At 38.0% G+C, this 21,668-nt stretch overlaps 1 protein-coding gene across 1 annotated transcript in view; it reads right to left on the minus strand.

Annotated features, from left to right (window-relative positions):
* The window catches only part of il1rapl2 (interleukin 1 receptor accessory protein-like 2), a 605,742-nt gene that overhangs the window by 508,671 nt on the left and 75,403 nt on the right, over positions 1 to 21,668 (minus strand). The window contains exon 2 of the mRNA XM_061725899.1: positions 882 to 990. Coding sequence (XP_061581883.1) covers positions 882 to 969 — 88 coding nt within the window. The 5' untranslated portion in view covers positions 970 to 990. The remainder of the gene's footprint in view (positions 1 to 881; positions 991 to 21,668) is intronic.

Raw genomic sequence — 21,668 nt, forward strand, 5'->3', positions numbered from 1 at the left:
ATTAAAATTCATTCGTTTACAGCTGCTTTGATGGAAATATTTAAACTATTCTGAATTTAACTTTAAACATTGTTATAAAGTTGTAACTTTAGTTTAAGTTGACCTTTTCTTCATTCTGCCACTGCAGTGACTTTTTTCCCCATTCACCTTTCATATATTTATTTGGTAAGGACCTTGAGTTTCCTTGTTGCTGAAATGTGCCTTATAAATAAACTTGCTTTGCCTTGCCTCTCACTGCAGCTCAGCGGCAAATGTGAAGCTCACCTCCCACATTCCTCATTGCCCATCCAGTACAACACAAAGTTTAATTGAGGTTTCATGCAATGCATCAATAATCACATCAAACTTTCTGTGTAAAGCCATTGTGAATTAAAACAAATAATAATAGTCATCATCAACAGATCTGTCAAGGTTGGCCTGCAGGAGTACAGCAAGGTTTCACATCAACTCCATTAGATGGAAAAAGGAGCGGCATGGACACAGAAATACAGCGATGTAGTAGTTGGGGAAGAGAGTTCTGCAGTTTGGAGTATTATAAAAGAAGAGGCGAAAGATAGTCAAAAACAAAGTAAAGATACTGTACATAGCAACTGCAATGAGTTTAGAATTTAAGTTTTTCAGACATGAGTGAAAACACTTGCTGGAAGGTAAGCAGCTAGGGCGTATTTTTGGCAGAGAAAGGTATAAAAAGAACGAGAGTGTAAAATGAGAGGAAGTAAAAAGGTAATATTATTGAGAGAACCGTGAAGCGCAACAAAAGAAAAGATACAATGGAATCATTAGTAGGAAACAAAATGTTCCCAAAAACTCTTCAGACCAAAACAATAAAAAGAGAGAAAAAAGACTGCGTTGACAACAAACACTGCTGATTGTCATCCTACCTGAGTTCCTCTTGGAGATGTACTTGACATCAGCGCAGGCTCCAGAGGCAAAGAGGAGGAGGTGAAAAAAGAGAGATGAAGTCTTCATCTCCTTTTTCTTGACTGGCGCCTAGAGCAAACAAAACAAAGATGAGACAAACTGTTAGTGGCAACAAAGCGCATGGTGTCGTTCAGATTCTCATTCAAAAAGGCCCAAAAAAAGTTAAGATTATATTACAAAGGCATATGACATTTGAGATCTATCAGAAAAATAACGTTAATGATCAAAAATGACCCCAGTGCTCATAAACGTTCCCCGATCACCCCCTGCAAGCATTTTGTTGCTTACGGTTCAGCTACTTTAAGGCGGTCAGCTTATAGTGTACTGAAACTTGGTGAGCATGAATGACACTCAGAAAAACGAGAAAATAACAGAGCAGAATGTAATGTTCATTATGTTTTAATATAACACTTTAAAAAATCTGATTTCACCATTCAAACCATTGCTAATGTTTCTGCCAATACTACATTATACTTTCTATTTTTCTTTTTCTTCCTTTTAACTCATTTATCCAAATGCAAATTGGAGAAGATAGTTCGATAGACATTTATTTTTGTATTTACTTCCAACATTTAGAGAGAGGGACAATGAAAAGAAAATGCCTTGTAATGTTTCCTCTAGGAAGTCATTTCAAAAGTTTGTTATAAAATCTTACAGCATGCTCACCACTGTTAGGGTTGCGCACATGCACACACACACACACACACTCTCTCTCACACACACACACACACACACACACACACACACAAAAGAAAGAAAAAAGGAGAACTGGAAAAAGTAGATTAGCTATGCCAGCAGGTGTTTCAAATTCATAAAGAGGAATTCCAACTTGAACTCAGATTAAAATCACATGAACAGCGTGGCTCTGACAAGAGCAAGCTGTTGACAGCCTAATGCTAAGATTAAGACTTAACACTTACCAATGGCTCACATCATGGTGGCTTTGACCACTTCTGCTGGTCAGTCTTTATTTATAGTCACATCTAATGTAGCTTACATCACATGTATAACTTTTCTTCTTACTGATATTTCAATGTCTCTATGAAATATAACTAATCACATACAAGGAGCTTGTATGTTTAAAGGCTTACATGCAGTTGTGCCCCACTGCCCCACAAAGTTGAATGATTTAAGGAAAAAGCAAACATTCATCTACTGTAGTTGGACCATTTTTTTCACAGAATGAGAAAGCAGAAGCTGTAACGATTTCATCAAGCATAATATCATAACTCGCTGCCACTCTTGAGGGAGCTGTATGGCCAGCTGTCCTTTAACTCCGAACAGCTGCAGCCAAAAAAGCCTGTACTCATAAACCCTCCTGCATGTCCGATCGCTTAGCTCTCTTTATCTTATCCTCCCAGTCACCCCTTCCAAAGAGTCTGACCCATCACATACTAACTCATGCACTAGAGCTGCTCTCGCCTCTTTCCCCAATGAAGCTTGATACACTTGCTAAGCAGCAGCTCTGGCTTGTTTATAGGCCTTAAATGCAACACGTTGATGGATTCTGATGCCCTGCGTATGTGTTTAATACGGAAGAGTATTAGGGCCAGGCAGGAGAAAAATAAAAATAATATTTTAGAGGAAGATTTTTTTTTCATTATGCACACAAGTCGAAATGTCGAGAAAAAAGTTGAAATATCGAGAATAATGTTGAAGTACAATTTTTTTATTATATACAATATTCTCGAAATTTCGACTTTTTTCTCGACATTTCGACTTGTGTGCATAATGAAAAAAAAATCTTCCTCCTCTAAAATATTATTTTTATTTTTCTCCTGCCTTTTTTCTCGAAATTGTATTTCAACATTATTCTCAACATTTCGACTTTTTTCTCAAAATTGTATTTCAAGATTAATCTTGACATTTCGACATTTTTCTCGAAGTGCACAATAAATAAAATCTTCCCCTCTCAAATATTTTTTCTCCTGCCTGGCCCTAATACTCTTCTGTAGTTTAAAGATAAAAGGGGCATTACAAATCATTAATAACCAATCAAATAATAAAAACAGAATGATTTGAAGAAAAAGACAAAATGTCATCAGTTTTAATTTCGAACGTATGCACACAGAGGAGTAGGACTAAAGCAAAGACTAAACACCATTGGCTATACTTGTTTTGCAAACCCCCATTAGTTCCATCTTCTCTGTTGTGTTGTTTTTTGTCTGTTTCCTATAATTACATCCCAAAACCAACACAAAGACAGATCTAAGCAGAGTCAAAGCATGTATATTGCAAAGTGTCAGACGTTACATGCTCTCAAACAAAGGGCTGTGTCAAAAAATATAAACATATGAATAAAAAGCCTTTTTCACAGGTGTATAAATGATATTTAAAGAAAAAAAACACATTGTCTACATTCTGTATCGTTTAAAGTTTCAATGAGATATATCCTCTACATGACAAGCAAGACGTGCAAAGAAATATTTTTGTGACATTCTGGAGAGGAAAGTTTTAGAAAAAAAAATGTTATTCTTAAAGATTATTTCACAGTTTTCTTTGTTTAATACTAAATGAGACACTAAACTAAATTCAAGTGCTAAACACAAACAAGGGTTCAGAGAAAAACCTTTAAAACATATAAAACAAATATAAAACGTAAAAGCATAAAACAGTAAAAAAATAAAAACACCAAAGCCAAGAACTAAAACTTATTTAAAAGGTCAAGGCAAAAAAAGTATGTTTTATGGGAGGATTTAAAAATGGGAAGTGAAACAGTCTGCCTGATGTGTAAAGGTAGCTCGTTCCACAATTTGGAGCCAGCGACTGAAAAAGCGTGGTCCCCTCAATGCTCCGTCTTTGTCTTCGAGGCGACTAACAATAACCGATCTGCCGACCTGAGGGAGCGTGAAACGCAGGCTCAGACACTCCGAACACACATGCAGATAGCAGGCTATTCCTGTCCCGAGCAGACCAGTGTTGAGCCATTTGGCTGCCTCGGCCACACATCCCATATTAAAAAGAGCCTGTAGCCCTTTCCTGTCATACTGTCTGTCTCGCCCAAACTGATGAGTCATGCTATGTTGGTTACAGAGGCAGGCCTTGTTTCACATGGAAAACCAAGCTGCCTCATCACCACTACCAAAGATCTGCTCTTCTGTTGTTGTTTTTCTTCTTTTTTTTATTTTCACAAGAAGAATGGTAATTGTTTTCAGATTAGCATCATATGCTATTGTCAATTTTTATATAAAAAGGGTACACGTTGATGCAGAACTATTTTTATTTCTGAACTGAATCTCAACACATTTTAAAGTAAGCTAGGGAGAACCCGGTGGGCACTTCAGACAAAAATATCATACTTGTAAGTTTTTCTTTCTCAATAAATGAAATACAAATTTCCACCACAAACTTGAAGCCTGCTTATCAGCATGTAGAGTTGATGGTCAACTTCAGGAAAGCTAAAGCAGCTTAATTTCAAAGCTTTGTTGGTACATTTGTTGCTGGTGAACTATGGAGGTATCTACTGTACTAAGACAGAAATGGAGCATTTAACTAGATTGTTTAACAACATCTTGACGAGAGAGCGAAGTCTTGAGGAATCAAAGACAGTACTTTACCAATCAACATTCAGAAAAGATTTGAAAAAAGAGAAAGCAAGTATAACTTAAAAGGAACAGAGATTTAAAAAAAAAAACCAAGATTCAGGACTAAATTGATGGAACGTTGTGTTTCTGTGAAAGGAATCAGTTTATGGAAAAATCTGAATAAAGAAAACAAAGAATCCAAATCAAACATTACATTCAAAAGAACAATTAAAGCCTGTAGGTTAAGTAAATATAATAAAATATGTTAGTTAAGTTTAATTGACATAGCCGGCGGTAATTTTATTTTATTTTAGTTTTTTATTGTTTTTTTTTTTTATTTTTAATTTATTTTATTTGTGAATTTATTTCTTGGGAAAAAGGGGCAGATTAGATTAGATTATTTTTATTTCTGCTCCCTTTTCATTCATAATTTATGAACTTTTGTGTTTGTATTTGTATTGAATTGTTTGTTTTATTTTTTGAATGAAATAAAGAAAAAAATTAAATGAAAATGAAGTATACTAGTGCTAATATTCAAGAACAACAGTGATGTAGAGTCCATCCATCCATCCATCCACCCATCCATCCATCCATCCATCACTTATCTAGGGCCAGGCCCCAGGGGCAGTAGCTTAAACAGGAAAGCCAAGACTTCTCTTCCCTGCCACTTGGTCCAGCTTATCTGAGAGGATCCCAAGGCATTCCCAGGCCAGCTTTGAGACATAGTCCCTCCTGCGTGTCCTGTCTTCCCTGGGGTCTCCTTCCAGTGGGCCGTGGCCAGACAAACTCACCAGGGAGACGTCCAGGAGGTACCTAATTAGATGCCAGAGCCACCTCATCTGGCCCCTTTCGATGCAGCGGAGCAATGGCTCTCCCGGATGACTGAGGTTCTTATCTATCTCTAAAGGAGAGCCCTGCCACACTACGGAGGTTTCCTTCGCAGTGTGCCAGGGCTTTCCTTTCTATTGCTTGTATCCTCGGTCTTGTTCTTTTATACATTATCCAGCTTAACCAGCTCATGACCACAGGTGAGGGGGGGAATGTACATAGTTATACCAAGACCTTCGCCTTTTGACTCAGCTCCTTCTTCTCCATGACAAACCAAAGGAGCAGCCCCAATCGACCTGTCAATCTCCTGCCTTATTCTTCCTTCCATTCTACCCTTTGCCCTCCCTGTCTGATATCTACAGCTCCCGTTGTCTCAGCAGGGCAAGGAACCTCTTACAGGACAACACCCACCCCGGTTTCCATTCTTTTGACCTGTTGCCCTCTGGCAGGAGCTTCAGGTCCATACGGGCCAGAACAAACAGACTCAGGGACAGCTTCTTCTCCAAAGCTGTGAACATTCTGAACTCCTCTGCACTATTACTGCACTGCACTGACCACTGACCACTGACCACTGACCACTGCACTGCCATAAGCTACCTCATACTGTGCAATATTCTTTCATCCATTCATGTGCAATATTATTTCATTCATTCATATATATATATATATATATATATATATATATATATATATATATATATTGTCTGTTTCTTATTTTGTTTTTATATAGCCTTTTACATGTGTGCACTTTTATGGAGCTGCTGCTTAATCTCATATATTATTATAATGACAATAAAGGCTTTCTATTCTATTCTAGGCTTGCCACCCGTCCCTTGAAATACGGAATCGTTACTTAATTGGGAATTAAAAGTTGCGTTCCGTATTGAACCAATAGACACTAGGGTTGCACGGTATACCGGTACCAGTATAGTACCGCGGTACTAGAGTTTTGAAAACGGTACTATACCAGCATTTAAAAACAAACGGTACTTTTATATATTTTTTCTATGCAAACGAATTGGTAAATTGGAGCCTGTCTCTTTAAGCACGGCGAGCTCAGCAAGTGTGACGTAGTTGCAGAAGCAGAGCCGCCTCCCCCTCCCACTCGTATGCGGAGGAGAGAGAAACGAGAAGTCGCGTGTTAGACAGACAGAGCGGGTTGAAATAAAGTTGAAATAAATAGAGATGGCAGCTGAAGAAAAGCCCGTACTTTTGGACAAAATGGGGGACCGAAGTACGGTGTGGAAATATTTCGGGTTCAAACCGAGCGATATGGGCGAGCCATTGAACCCAGAAACACCGCAGTCCGAGCGCTGCGACAAAGTGAGTCTCGCAAAAGGAGGCAACACTTCAAACTTGTCCAAACATTTAAAGGACAACCACGCGGACTTGTTCCACGACTTCAGTCAAGAACGACAGCTGATAACTTTGTTCACCAGTTCACTGCACTGTCATGTCAATTAAAGAAGTACAGAGCCTCTCCCAGCCCGTAGTAAACCTACAGTAGCCTATACAGAGAGTTAAAACATGTCCATGGTTAATAAATGCAATTTTTTAAATATTTAAAAAAAAAAAATTACAATCTTAAAATATTTAAATAAATTCCACAGACTATAATATAACTTTAATATATTTTTTATATTTTAATATTATTTAATGTTTCATATATATTATAAACCATTAAGGCAATGAATTATATTAATTAATATTATATATTAAAACACACTTTTGTAAAACATTCCATTAGCCTACAATATCTAATCCTATCCTAAGGACTGTCTCAGAAAATTAGAATAGTGTGATGAAGTTCTTTATTTTCTGTAATGCAATTTAAAAAACAAAAATGTCATACATTCTGGATTTATTACAAATCAACTTAAATATTGCAAGCCTTTTATTATTTTAATATTGATGATTATGGCTTACAGTTTAAGATTAAGATTCCCAGAATATTCTAATTTTTTGAGATAGGATATTTGAGTTTTCTTAAAGTGTAAGCCATGATCAGCAATATTAAAATAATAAAAGGCTTGCATTATTCAGTTGATTTGTAATGAATCCAGAATGTATGACATTTTTGTTTTTTGTAATTGCATTACAGAAAATCACAATATTCTAATTTTCTGAGACAGTCCTGTAGATGATAGAATGAGCCTCAATTTATTTTTCTAGTTATGCCCATTTAATGTTTCATGTGGCCTATAGTTTCAAAACACAAACCTTTTGAACAATGAGAACAAGTAAAATAAAGCAATGGCATTTAAATTAAAATGACCATGTTAATTAAAATACTGTACCCCCTCCCTCCCCCAATTACAGAAGACTCAGAAGCAGGAGTTTTTGCTGCTACAGTATTTTATTTAACATGGTGACTTTAATTTGAATGTCATTGCTTTATTTTACTTGTTCACACTGTTCTAAAGGTTTGAACATTTTAATATCCCATGCCAATTATTTATTTTATTCATTGTTGTTATTGTTCCCAAAGTCTGCTTTAAAATAAAGGAAAATATTGACATTTGAGAGTGTTCCACCTTTTTACAAAAAGTATCGAAAAGTATCGAAAAGTATCGAAATACATATTGGTATCGGTATCGAAACAGAAATTTGGCATCGTGACAACCCTAATAGACACGTATTATGCTCTTATTTATTGATGTAATAATATACAGGTGAAGGTCGGAAAATTTGAATATATTGCAAAATTTCATTCGTAGTAAATTCAACTTAAGGTGAAACAAATATATTATTTCCCACTACTTGCAAAGTGAGATATTTCAAGCCTTTATTTGTTATAATGTTGGTGATTATGACTCACAATTTATGAAAACCCCAAACAAAAGATCTCAAAAAATTAGAATATATGAAATCAATAAACAATTCAATCATCAAAATTATTGCATGTGATGAGACTATGTAATATACATGTATTAGTTTCACCTTTTAAGTTGAATTATTGAAATAAACTAACTTTTACACCATATTCTTCACCTGTAGGCTATATTCTACACCTTGGCTGATGTGGACATACATAGAATAGGAGACTATTTCAGTTGCTAGTATGGTTGGCTGTCTGTACAGTCATGCAAGTTCAATGCTATTAAAGCACTTTAAACTTTAAATCAAAGCATTTTGTTTTTCTATATAAAATAAACACATTTCTATGCAGTTTAGAAGTTTTGGGGATGTCCCTTTTATTGGTGCCTGCGCTGCTGAAATGGGGCGTTCCTTATTTCTATTTCTGAAAGGTGGCAACCCTAACTCCACCCGGGGACCATGATCTCTAATTTAGCGGGGCTGATTGTCATTCCAGCCACCAGCTCATTTATCTATTTTTTAACAGTATATTTTAACAGACTTGAACAGGTGCAGTCCTAGCCGTTTACATCCACTTGGCAAGAACATTTGCCAGTCTCTCAATCGCAGACGTGCGCATGCGCGCGGCGCTCTCCTCCAGTCTAGTTTGAGGAAGAGCGTCGCTGTGGCAACGTGTTGCTCACGTTCGCTGCGGCTGCGCTCGCTCGCGTTGGTGAGAAAAGTCCTTTCACACAGAAAACTACAAAATAAAATCTACCTTTATCAATGGTGTCGTCGTCGGGGTGTTTTAGAAATGTAAATGCTCCGTTCACTGGACCGACAACTTCCACATGCTCCTCCATTTTCCCCTCTCTTCTCCGCTACTCCCCCCCGCCCCGACCTGTCCAACTACAGCGGAGCTAACCACGCCCATACACTGGGACAGCCAATCAGCGTCCACCTCAAGGTGGGACTGAGCGTCGTTTTTTTGATCAGACGGTGCTAGAAGGTTACTGTGTTTTGTTCCTAAAGGTAAAAATTTTAATATTCCAAGGTTGAATCCTGATGACATATATGTTGGTAATATTTGCCCTTTACTAAGTGATAAAGCTACGACGGAGTAGGCTATTAGGGCCAAACTAAGACAAAAAAAAATTGGAAATTACGAGAATAAAGTCATAATATAATGAGAATAAAGTCGTAAAATTACGAGAATAAAGTCATAATGTTGCAAGAATAAAGTCGTAATAGAATAAAGTCGTAATATTATGAGAATAAAGTCGTAATATTACAAGAATAAAGTCGTAATAGAATAAAGTCATAATATTATGAGAATAAAGTTGAAATATTACGAGAATAAAGTCGTAATATTACGAGAATAAAGTCGTAACAAAAACAAAAACATCCCAAACATTTTTTTTTCCAATTGGCATCATGGTGCATACCATAGAGGGTTAATGAAAAAGCCTGCTAAAAATTTAACTAGCATGTTATTATTTGTATGTTTATAATATTTCCATTGAACCAGATACTATACTACGAGTACAGAATGCCCTAATTTTGCCAAACGTTCTGTAGCCTTTAGTATGTTGGACAATTGCAAAATCTAAAGATGGTTTAGCAATGCTCAGATACTCAGATGGTCAACTGCTTCTGGAAATATCTCCAATATACAACTTGCCAGTCTATCAAACATAACACAAATTGCACAATGTGTGTGGTGTCATATTAACAATCAATGCAGTATGCAGTTTTCAGTGTTGTGCATACTGAATATGAAAAGAAGAACATAACTGTAAACAAAGATTTATAAATCCTTCAATGTGAATGCAACACATTTCCTTGTTACATTAGGATTCAGTGTTGCTGGAATTACCACAGCGACAATTTCTTGTTTAGGTTTTACTGTAACTAGAAACCAAAACAAGCCACTCAAAACGTGCAATATTACTCTTTCTTTTTTCAAAAACAGATTTAGATTTAATCTTGACTTGAAATTATTTTTTAAGACGACAACTGAGAGTCTGAATCAGAATTTTTTTGTCATAAACAAGGTAAGCACTCGTTACACCTTGTCATGAAATTTGAATTCCTAGATAACTCCCTTCACACAAAGCACACAAAAGTAAGCGAAAAATAGAAATAATTGATAAATAGTCAAATCAAATAATAAACAAAAAAGACAAGAAAAAGTCTAAAAAATGAAGTTGTGCAAAACAATGACAAAACAGATATTTAGAACGTCCCTTCTTAGCTCTACGTAGTTGAGTATATTCAAAAGTTCTTAACTGTGAACTGTAGTTCATAAATATCTTAATTTGATGATAAAATGATTACAGAAACCATGAAGGCATAAGTCAGAGATTATGTTAATGTGATGGAAGTACAAATTAAATCAAGTACTGCTTGGAATAATTTAGGAAATCAGCACATTTTTTTGTAGAAACAGCAAGGCTTACCACCCACAAATTAATTTTTTTTTCATCTCTTGATTATTTGGAAGATGAAATTGACCAGAGTCTGAACTGCGTCCTCTCAGGTTCTGCTTCTGACTACCATCTGTCACTCACAAATGCTTAAACGATACTTATTAGTTGATCAAGTCTCCAGATCTTATTGAATCAAGCAGAGTGAGGCGTGAAAGGTATGACCGTTCCATCTGCAGTCTCTAATTTGAGAGATGCGGTGCGCACTCATCAAGGCCTGTGTAATTATGCACGCCTCTTCTAATGTGAGTACCTTGATTAAATCTTGTGCGAGCAGCAGCAGGCTCTCGCAACATAAGCACAAGAACATCTGTGGTTTTGTGCCTAGCCAGCTGTTTTGGTTTTAACTCAGCAGGCTCTTCCAAACTCGGAACAGAACACAGTCCACAGAAACTGAAGAGCGTTTTTTTTTTTTAGCCTCGGCTAGAAATACCATAAGTTACTGTTTATCCCTGATGGTCACCTTGTTGAAGTGGATAAGTATTAGATAAGTATAAGTATTAGAGCTAGAGCTAGAGAAATTAATGGAACGTTGTGTTTCTGTAAAAGGTATCAGTTTATGGAACAATCTGGATACAGAAGCCAAAGAATGCAAATCAAACATTACATTTAAAAGAATAATAAAAGCCAGTTTGGTGAAAAATATCATGATAATTGTTAAGTTAGGTGGTTTTCTTTTTTTCTCTCTCTCTCTTTTTAGCACCATTGTCATATTTTTTTTCTTTCTTCTTTGTTGTAGTTTTGGTTTTGTTGTTGTTTTCTTAAATTACGTTTATTGGAAAGTGTTTTTTTTAAATTGCGTAATTTGTTTTATAGTTTTTTTTTATTATTACACTAATTGAAATTTGATTTCTTAGGAAAAAGAGACATTTTCTTTTAATGAATGAAATAAAGAAGCTTTGCTTTTCTTACACGCGGCTATTTACAGAGTTTTGGATGTCTCAAATGATATGAGTGAAGTTTCTGTTCTGGGGTCATTCAGTGAAATCATGATGACATGGCTTAATTTGTTAAGGTCACACTGTGTAACCGTGGCCACTCCAGGCCAAATGGGGCAGGATATCATTACAAAGTTCATGTATCAATCCTTGGCATAAGATATATCACCCCCACACGCCCCAAAATCTAACCATGCTAGGCATCAGACCCGGCCCAAGGCATAAGTGAACTAAGCGGCTGCTTAGAGCCCTGTGACCACTAGGGGACCCCCAAGAGTTAAAACGAAATACTTAAAATAAAATTATTTTTTTATGTGTGAGTGATGATTCACTCACACATTCGCTCCACTGGTAATGTGTTCATTCAACCGTGCATTGCGTACGGCACTTCTGAGGAGTAGGTTGAAGGCTATTGACGAGGTACTGTTTATCTAAGTTGAGTGATTTTAATTATAGTTCTATTTTTTGCAGTACTTTGTTGTTGCACTTAATTGTTGTTGTTCCACTTCAAATTGTTGTTGCACATTGCTGTTGCGGTTTATTTAAAACCAAAAATAACATAGATAACGTGTTTACAGTAAATGGTTTATGAATGATCTATTTGATTATTTTGTTTCTTTTAGTAGGCCTATACTGTAGATGACACTCAGTATCACACTCTATATCACTTTAAATATTAAGTGTAAATCAACCCCAGGCTGCTCTTGTAGCTGAATTTGCTCCATTTCAGATTAAAAACCATAGATGGTAAAAACCTGGCAGGCTGACAATAGGATGATGGAAACAACTCTGCTGCAACTGTGCAGCTCTTTGACCTTTTATCTGTTGCTTCTCTGTGTGGCCAGTAGGGGCAGTTGCTGACTTTGATCAATATTAATTGAAAGATTTTTCTGCAAGTTTGTTAATCTGTTGTCTGCTTCCATGGTCTTAATCACTGTGGATTACAATTTAACTACAACAAAACATTCTTATATCAAGTTTTAACAGTGTATTTGTAATGACAGAGAAGAACATGAAATAAGTTTATAGTGGGTGTGTGAATGATCAATAATCAGTATTATTGGCAGTAATAGAGGGCCCCAAAATCACATTTTGCTTAGGGCCCCATGGAGGCTTGGGCCGGCCCTGCTAGGCATATTCCGTGTCCACAACAGTGAGGGATGTAGTACATGGCATCAACTTGCACTATAACTCCAGTGTGAATATCATCATATATTAGCAACAATAGTTTAACCAAGTTATGACTCTAGAAGAAACACTGCCAATTCTGTTTCACATTTCATTATTTTATTAGTTAAGAAATGCTCAAACAGGGATTTCAAGACTATTATAGATTTGTAGCATGCCTGCACCATAGCTGGATGTGAGGTGACGCATTAGTAAGTATCTTTGATACAGTTTTACGTTCACACATAATGATTAACTGCCAACTGGTGACTTCAAACTGCTCAACATTTTGCACCCTACCCAGTGTATAAGCTCAGTTTCAATAATCTTTTCAGACAGTACTCCCAACGTGACTGATTTGCATGTAGAATAGCTCCTTAGCCAATGTAATTTAATCTTCTTAATTTGTGTAAACCAAACTCTACAATGGATTATATCCCCTCTAGTGGGACAAAGTGGTCCACCTTGCCTGTCCATCACCACTTATCCGTTCAGTTTTTTCAGCCGCTGATATGTTTGTCATTGTGTACAAAGGATTGTTCTTTATTCATATATGTACATACAGTATAGTAACATTTATTTGGTTGCATTTTAAATATTTTAAAGTGTAATCCTATCATACATCAGGCTTAAAATGAATTCCAGAATACTTCCAACACAACATGAAAGGAATTATTTATATATGATTTGTCATGTTTATACAGAAAAAAAACATAATGTAAAAAAAAAGACTGAATAAAAAATAAATAAATTAGCTTCTCATGAACTAACTCTAACTCAACTCCTATAACATTTCTTAACTGCTGCCTAATTTTACAAATTTATTATCTATAATTATTAACCCTTTGATGCACAACATGGTTCAAAAAGGACCTGCATTAATTTCCCAGCTTATTTCATGCTGGCTGAATATTTTAAATACTCTTGTACTCTGTTTTTTACTACTACAGTTCTTTATTTCCATTTTTCCTTTCATATTTTATGAGCAAGGAGCATCTCAGTAAGAGGGAAACTTGTCCATTGTAATGTAATAATAATGTAGTACTTTCTAAATGATCCATGTTGTGCATTGTACGGGTAGTGATGCGAAAAGGGGTTTTATTCAAAAAGTAAAAAATGAAATCATTATATTTTATGATCAAAAACAAGTTAATTGAGGAATTAACTAAAACTAAATGATGAAATTAATTTACTGGAAGGATATGAGAAAAAAATAAACGTGTCACTTTTGACCCATGTTGTGCATCAAAGGGTTAAAGTTTATGCTGTACAGAAATTAAAGTCCAAATTAGAAACTACTAGCAGAAATGCTTAAAAAATGATAATGATAATAATTCTCTCTCTCTCTCTCTCTCTCTCTCTCTCTCTCTCTCTCTCTCTCTCTCTCTGTATATATATATATGTATATATATATATATATATATATATATATATATATATATATATATATATATATATATATATATATATATATATATATATATATATATATATATTAGGGGTGTAACGGTATTTGTATTCGTCCCGTCCCGTCACGGTACGGGCGTCACGGTTCGGTGCACGCAGTCATACGGCGAATACGTCTGACTGAGTTAAAAAAAAATAAAAAATTAATCATTGTTTTTTTTCCCCCTTATAAATATCAAAAGTCATGTTCCATTACAGACCTAAATGTGTGCTAGTCTGTGCATATCAATAAATATATGTGCAATTCATATATCATCATAAATTGTAGGCTATAATAACGATAAAATGTTCTAGTTCTTAATTTACAACTGTCCTGAATGCATCACGGCCGCGAGCCAACGCGGATTGGGTGTAAAGCCTGATTTATGGTTCTGCGTTAAAACGACGCAGAGCATACGCCGTAGTGTACGGCGCAGTCTACGGCGAGGTTATGCGGCGACGCGCAACTTTCGCCGTAGGCGCTGCGTTGGTGTAACGCGGTACCATAAATCAGCATTAACAGTCACAGTAAATTTGCCGTTGGAGATTAGCGCTAAAGTTTAAAAGAGGACTAAATTTGTACAAAGTTTTGAATGTTACCCCGTTTTCCACGTTACCTGGATTATTTTGGGTTATGGAAGAGTCAACTACTGTTGGTGAGTCAGTGTAACCTTCTTAAATAATTTATTTATCAGAATGTCGTGTAGCTTTGACCACCTGCCTATTTGAATGAGCTTGTGTTGTTGTCAACGAGACCGCCGAGTCTATTCTCTGTTATAGAGCTCAGAAATGATGTTATAGACCGCTGTGTCTATCTATCTAAATAGATTGTGCAATTTTAGACCAGTTATGTTTTGTATAAGCTGTATCAAAGATGGAACTGAGTCAGTCTGTGACTATCAGAGTTTTCAGCGTCACGTGATTGACAGCTGTCAGGCCTGTGTGTGTGTGTGTGTGTGGGTGTGTGTGTGTGTGTGTGTGTGTGTGTGTGTGTGTGTGTGTGTGTGTGTGTGTGTGTGTGTGTGTGTGTGAGGGTGTGTGTGTGTGTGTGTGTGTGTGTGTGTGTGTGTTCTTCTGAACAAGTTTGTGACTTTACTCTGCTTTCTGCAGCATAGGCCTATAGGCTTGGCTCAATAAAAGTGAGAATAAATGTAGTTTGATGGGTAGGATGAGGTGTTGTTGAATGTTAAAATGACTATCATAAGGGCCCATGGAGAATGCTCCGCCCCCAGAAGGCTCTGCCCATATGCAGCAGTAGAGGAGCCCGGGTTCAAGTATTTATTAAAAGTGCTCGAGCCTCGTTACAATGTCCCATCCCGCGCTCACATAAAAAACATAAAAAATTAAAAACACTAATGCACAAGTTAAATGTTTTATTCTATTTATTTTACACTTTAATAAGAGATGCTTTTTAGTTTTGTAGCCAATTGAACAAACTTTAACTTTCAAATGCTATGATCAAAATAAAGGAAGAAAAAACTCGTCTTATACATTTGGGACTTTTTGTATTTTTTTTTCTGTTGTACCGAACCCGTACCGAACCGTGACCCCTAAACCGAGGTACGTACCGAACCGTGACTTGTGTGTACCGTGACACCCCTAATATATATATATATATATATATATATATATATATATATATATATATATATATATATATAGTTGGCAATAAGTTGAGGTCTTCTAGCGTATACCATGAAGCACAAATGGTGGTTTACAAAAGGTCTCATATGAGCCAAAAAGCCATTTCCCACATCATTACCCCACTAGCAAGAAGATTGGATTCATTGAACCCCACTGTCATTATGTAACTACACAAAGCCAAAGCAGCATCTCTGTTGTCTGCTGTCCAGGGCTGAGGGATCATGCTTAGCTTCATACCCTTCTAGTTAACTGACAGGACTAGCGGGCTGTATCACCAAGTGTTTTTGAAACCGTTTCACTACAAGGTCTATATTACACACTGGTTTTTTTCTACCCGTCACCACAGGGTTTTATCTGCATATAAATTGACTTCATTGAGAATGGCAACTCTCTCTGACATCCTTCATCAACATGGCAAGTTTCACCCTCAGGGCTGTGATTGCTTATCACAGCAATCTCTGAAAATTCCAAACATTATTATTTCCAATTATTTTCATTTTCTACATGGTCTCCCACTCCCGTCTTCTTCCCCATGTTGCCAAGACACTATGTCTTTAAATGAAGCTATCTGTCCACCGGATAGTGTCGTGATTTGCTTCTCCCCCCAGGGCCTGATTTTGGAATCACAGATAGAAGACACATTTGGGCGTAATCTATACGACCTTTGTCATTTGCGGCTCCGTTACGGCACTCACAAGTGTTGTGACAGCCAGACATGGCCTGAAGGTCAGCAGCCACACCATGTTTGGGCCATGTCCACTTGATCTGTGTTTCAGTTGAGGCAGGCACTAACCCGGTGTACAACCCATCGTTTTTAAAGCCAAATGTAGGTCACATGGAAACAGTTGATAAGTCATATTTGGGAGCAAACATTCTTTGATATCTGACACTAAGAAGCTGGAATGTCATCTATGGATTAAATCAAATGTAAGCAATCCAAAGAGTTTGACATTAGAGTATAATTACACTACCAGGGACGTGACCATTGGCAGACAAGTTAGCAAGCTTGCGCTACAATTAGCAAACACTAATGCCATTAGTTTACGGAGAACCAGAAGCAGCTTTATAACTTTAAATCTGGTGCTGGTTAGCAGTATCATCTCCAGTGCTACATAGCTAATGACTGTTCTAAAGTTATGTGGCCCTATACCTTCACACCTACTACTTGCTGTGTAGCATTAGATAGGAAGTTCTGTAATCCAGTAGATCTGAAGTTATCCCTATACATATTAAGCTAATTAAAAGTAAATTAATTTAATCTTACATTTCATCATGAGTAATCTTTCTACTTGTGGGTTGTGTGCATCCTACAAATTGTCATCCTGGATATTGTCATCTATGATCATGATGACCATGAGGTGTCTCTTTTTCACTGTGAACTGCAGCCCTAACCTCCCATTTAACCTTATTACCAATCATGTTTATTTTTTAGACTTCCTGACATATTTAAGTCCCATTTGAGAGGTGATCGTTTTCTGTCCAAAATGTGTTTATAATATCTCGGGGAAAGATTTTCACACTGTAACAACCACCAATACATTGTCCACTTGAGCTTATAGGACTAGATAGTACAATCCCTAAGATAATCGGAACTTGGCGGAACTTAGGGGTAAAAGCTTCACTGAGGTCATCAGGTGGGCACCCTCCTTCTTAGGTGTTTCGTTGATAAGCCCACGACACCTCCAAAGGGCTCAACAGCAACACCTGGCGTCCCAGGTGTGCCCCTCTCGGCTTTCACCCCTCAATCTTCATCTAGGAGCCCAGGTGGGATCCTTCCTCCTGATCCATAGCCATCTGCTTCTTCGTTCGGCAGCCTCTGACAGCGGCTTGACGACTTTGCGGAATGCCTGTCCTCGCACTCCCATCCCCTTCAGAAGCTTGGTTGTGGACGTAGCAACAAAACCTCTACACCCGATCTCAACCGGAACCACCTGGGCACGCCAGCCGCGCTGTTCTGCCTCGGCTGCTATGTCAGAGTACTTCAGTTGTTTGCATTCATATGCTTCACCAACTGCAGCCTCACTTTGGTACAGTTAGTTCAAGAATGAACACAGCCTTCTGGGAGGTTGACCACAGGACCAGGTCTGGCCTGAGGGTCGTTGTGATGATCTCAGGCAGGAAGACCAGTTTCTTGTTTAGATCAACCTGCATCCTCCAGTCTCGGGCTGAGTCTAGGGTGGTTGTTTTGACTCGTGCAGATGGCTTTGCTGCCTGCTGTCCTGCTCTTACAAAAAGGGTGGTGTTTGCGTGTCTGGGCATTGGTGGAGGCAGGGCATTAGTGGTAGTTCTCCTTCCTTCCAGAATGATCACCAGTTGTCTTAGGACCTGGTTGTGTCTCCAGGTGTAGCAGCCTTGGGACACACTGGTTTTGTAGCTGGTAAGGATGTGTCTCAGTGTTGCTGGGGTTTGACGGAGTGCAGAAGAGGGATCTTCTCCAAACCACTGGTTTAGGTTCTTGGGCGTGGGAAGAACATGTTAGCAACATTAGCTAAAATGGTGGGAATTACCTATAGGTCAGTTGGCATAGGATTTTAATACATTTTCATTTAGATTTGATGTCACTGATTTGGGTGAGGACATTTTTAACAGAAATGTGAAAAACCTTGTCCTGCATCACCCACTTTTTTGATAAACAAGCTCTGATTATGTCCATTAAACACAAACTCAGAAAAAGCACGGGGTGATGTCAAATTTGTGTGTGTGTTGAGAAATTAGTTCCTTTCGTCTTTTGATTGTCATTAAATCAATGGTCCCAAGAGTCTAGAAGAGTTGGAAACTGCTGTTGAAATTATTTTAGGCCTGTACTGTAACTAATTTTCCTTCCTTTGAAAGACTAATGAAAAATTCTCCCTGATGTAGAGCATGCATGACCCAAGTGCCGTTGAGAGTGAAGGTGAATGGGTATATAGTATGTCAGATGTTTTAACCTCTAAAAACCTCCCTTAACCTGTGTATTCTCTCCATTCCTGTTATGGATTGGTGGTTGGTCAGACCCAGATGTAGGAGAGCAGGAGCTCAAAAACCAGAGATTTATTAGTGAAAACAAAACCAAAAGCGCTGCTGAACAAGATACAAAAAACCAGAGCTGAAAACAAGAAACAAAAACTACAAAAACCACGGCCGAAAACACGGAGGAACAACCAGTACGGACCAGCAGGGAGCAAGGGAAAGACAAGACCAGATATACAGAAGGGTTAACGAGACACATGTGCAGACGATCAGGGCAGATGGGAAACAGGAAAGTCAAAACAGAACTCAAACACAAAGACATGGGCTTCAAAATAAAACAGGAAGTAACAAACCATGACAATTCCTTTAAGTACATTGTTTTGAATATTGACAGATTCAATGTAATTAGAGGTTCATTTTGAAATTTGCTGACAATACTGTTATTGGCCGGGTTTCCCAGATCCGACCCTTCTTAAGGATTTAAGAAGGCTCTTAAGAAGGGTTCAACTAAGAAGGGGCTTTAAGATACGGGTGTTTCCCAGATGACTTCTTAACACCGTTCTTAGGACCGCTCTTAAGATCGCTTTCTAAGAAGCTCTTTGGAGGAGCTGTCCACCACCGCGGTTTTTTAACTAAATCAATCGATGCAAGGCAAATCGATCACCGATCACTATCAGCGCATTTTCACACCCAGCACTGCTACTTAACACACTAATTCCCTGCTGCCTGTGCGTTATGTGTGTTATAATGAAAAACTAAGATGATAAATATACTTTAATGACCCTTTTTCATGAGTTTTGATGGCAGAAAAGTGCTTCCTCCCCCAATCCAGCACGGGTCCACCAAGGAGGGATTGAGGATGGGGATCAAGGTGCCATCCACTACACCAATCACCCGGGGGATCCCAGCCATGGTTTGGAATCCTTGGTGGACCTTTGCCTATCTCCTCCCTTGTGGTGGGCATCTTGATGTGCGCTCAGGCATGGCGCAGGAGGATCGGTGTCACGGCTGCCACACTCCATGACACCAACGCCTTGCTCAGTCCGGTGCCGTCCCTCACCACCTCCAGGAAGCTCCCCACTGCGTAAAAACGCAGTGGAGGCAGTAACTGGACCTCCGGGCTCAGGGCGAAATTGCACCGGGTTGCCTTCCGGATATGTGGAGACACCAACATGATGAGGCGTTGTATCTCAGCTCGTGGAAGCCGGTACCTCATCTGGACAGCCCGGTCCGACAGCACGTCCAGGGGATTGAAGTGCTGACGCACAAATGCGTTCATATAAACAGTTAGGCTTCGCGCACGGCGACGCGGTTGATTTGCAGCGAGAATATGCTGTATAGCAGCCATGGTATCTCACACGTGTGATGTGGCAACACCTTTATATAGGGCAGTGGATGAAGTCTCCCTTAATGAGGTTCCAGCTGAACTCAATTACACCTGTCAGTTGCCTGATGTGTTAAATGTGGCAGGTTTGGAGGGTGGATGTGTTTTTGATGTGCCCTGAAGCATTTTTGAGTGTGGTACATTATCTCATATGTGCACGCAGATGTGGGATGTGTGCAGACAAATTATGATAAATGATAGTCATGATGATCGTTTTATTTGTGCGTAATGCATAAAGCATATACAGGAACACACATTTTTCTTTTTTTCCCCCTTTGCTGTCAAAAATGAATGCTAAACAATATAAATCTAAAGTGTAAAATAGATAAAAATTTGTGCGGTGTGCATTGTTTTAATATCTCATTGCTTGGTGTAATATTGATTATCCTGACGCGCCTGGATCTGTGAGTCTTTGTTCACTAAGATGGTTGTAAAGACTGGGTCAGCAGCATCTTACATTTCCTTCTTAATGAAAGAGCTTCTTAACCTAAGAGCGACTCTGGGAAACGCGTTTTTCTTTCACAGGCTCCTTAAGAAGGTTTGAAAGAAGCTCTTTGCTGTTAAGAAACCCGGCCATTATAAGTCTACTTCAGAACTGTTCACGGTCCTGTTGATCATTTTTGTGCAGTTGTGTGATGGTGGTTGTCTGCCCGATGTAGAAATGAGAGTTACTGCAGGGCAATGACTCTAACCACCAAATCCACCACTGAAATAGTTCAGAAAAAGAAAATCAGCTTTTTGGAATGCCAGTCACCCATACAGTATGTCTGAAGGACAGTAGTTTGTGATGAAGAATGGTCAGGTTTACAGCTCCAGAGTGCTTGCTTGGCATCATAGCTGGGTCCAGGGGTTTGACCAGCTATTAACTCCAAGGATTCACTTACTTTTTCGATAAATCTTGGTTGTCGCTGTGCCTAATTGAAGCTCAGAATACATTTGCCAAATTAACGCGGAGAAATAATACATTTCAAAAGGTTCACATACTTTCTTTTGCCACTATAGACCTCAAGTTTTCAATATTTCATTTGCTTTTGCTCACATTGTGTCCTATGACATGACAGATGTTTTATATTTGGATGGTCACCTTTTGTTTTGTTTAGCTTCATTTTATTTTTTGCTTTTTTTTTCATATTTAAAAGATTTTTTTGTTTATATTATTGATACATTTTGTCATGAGTATCACTACATCAATTTGAGGAATCAGTTCAAACTTACTGCCGCCCAAAATGTACGTAAACAAGTCTTTATGTATTCCTCATGATTATTAATGATGTGTTGATGATAAAAGAGGAGGCAGCTGCCTTCAAGTAAACATACAGGCACAAGAGTCTCCTAAGGCTGCCTTGTGCTAAGTGGAAAGGGACAATAAATAATAAATTAGTACAAATATTTACAAATTATTTTTACTGGGAAAGCAGAATGAGTCAGATCGTACACTTATACAGTATGTGAAATGTGAAAAACCTGCAAGAGTGTCTGTCATGGTGCCTGCTTTTTCTCCTTCGTTCACTCTGGATACTCAAAGTTGCAGGACAGAAACATTCTCACATGATTGCTCTTGCGCACACACACACACACACACACA

Source organism: Cololabis saira, chromosome 7, assembly GCF_033807715.1.
Source record: "Cololabis saira isolate AMF1-May2022 chromosome 7, fColSai1.1, whole genome shotgun sequence".
Taxonomy (NCBI): Eukaryota; Metazoa; Chordata; class Actinopteri; order Beloniformes; family Belonidae; genus Cololabis; species Cololabis saira.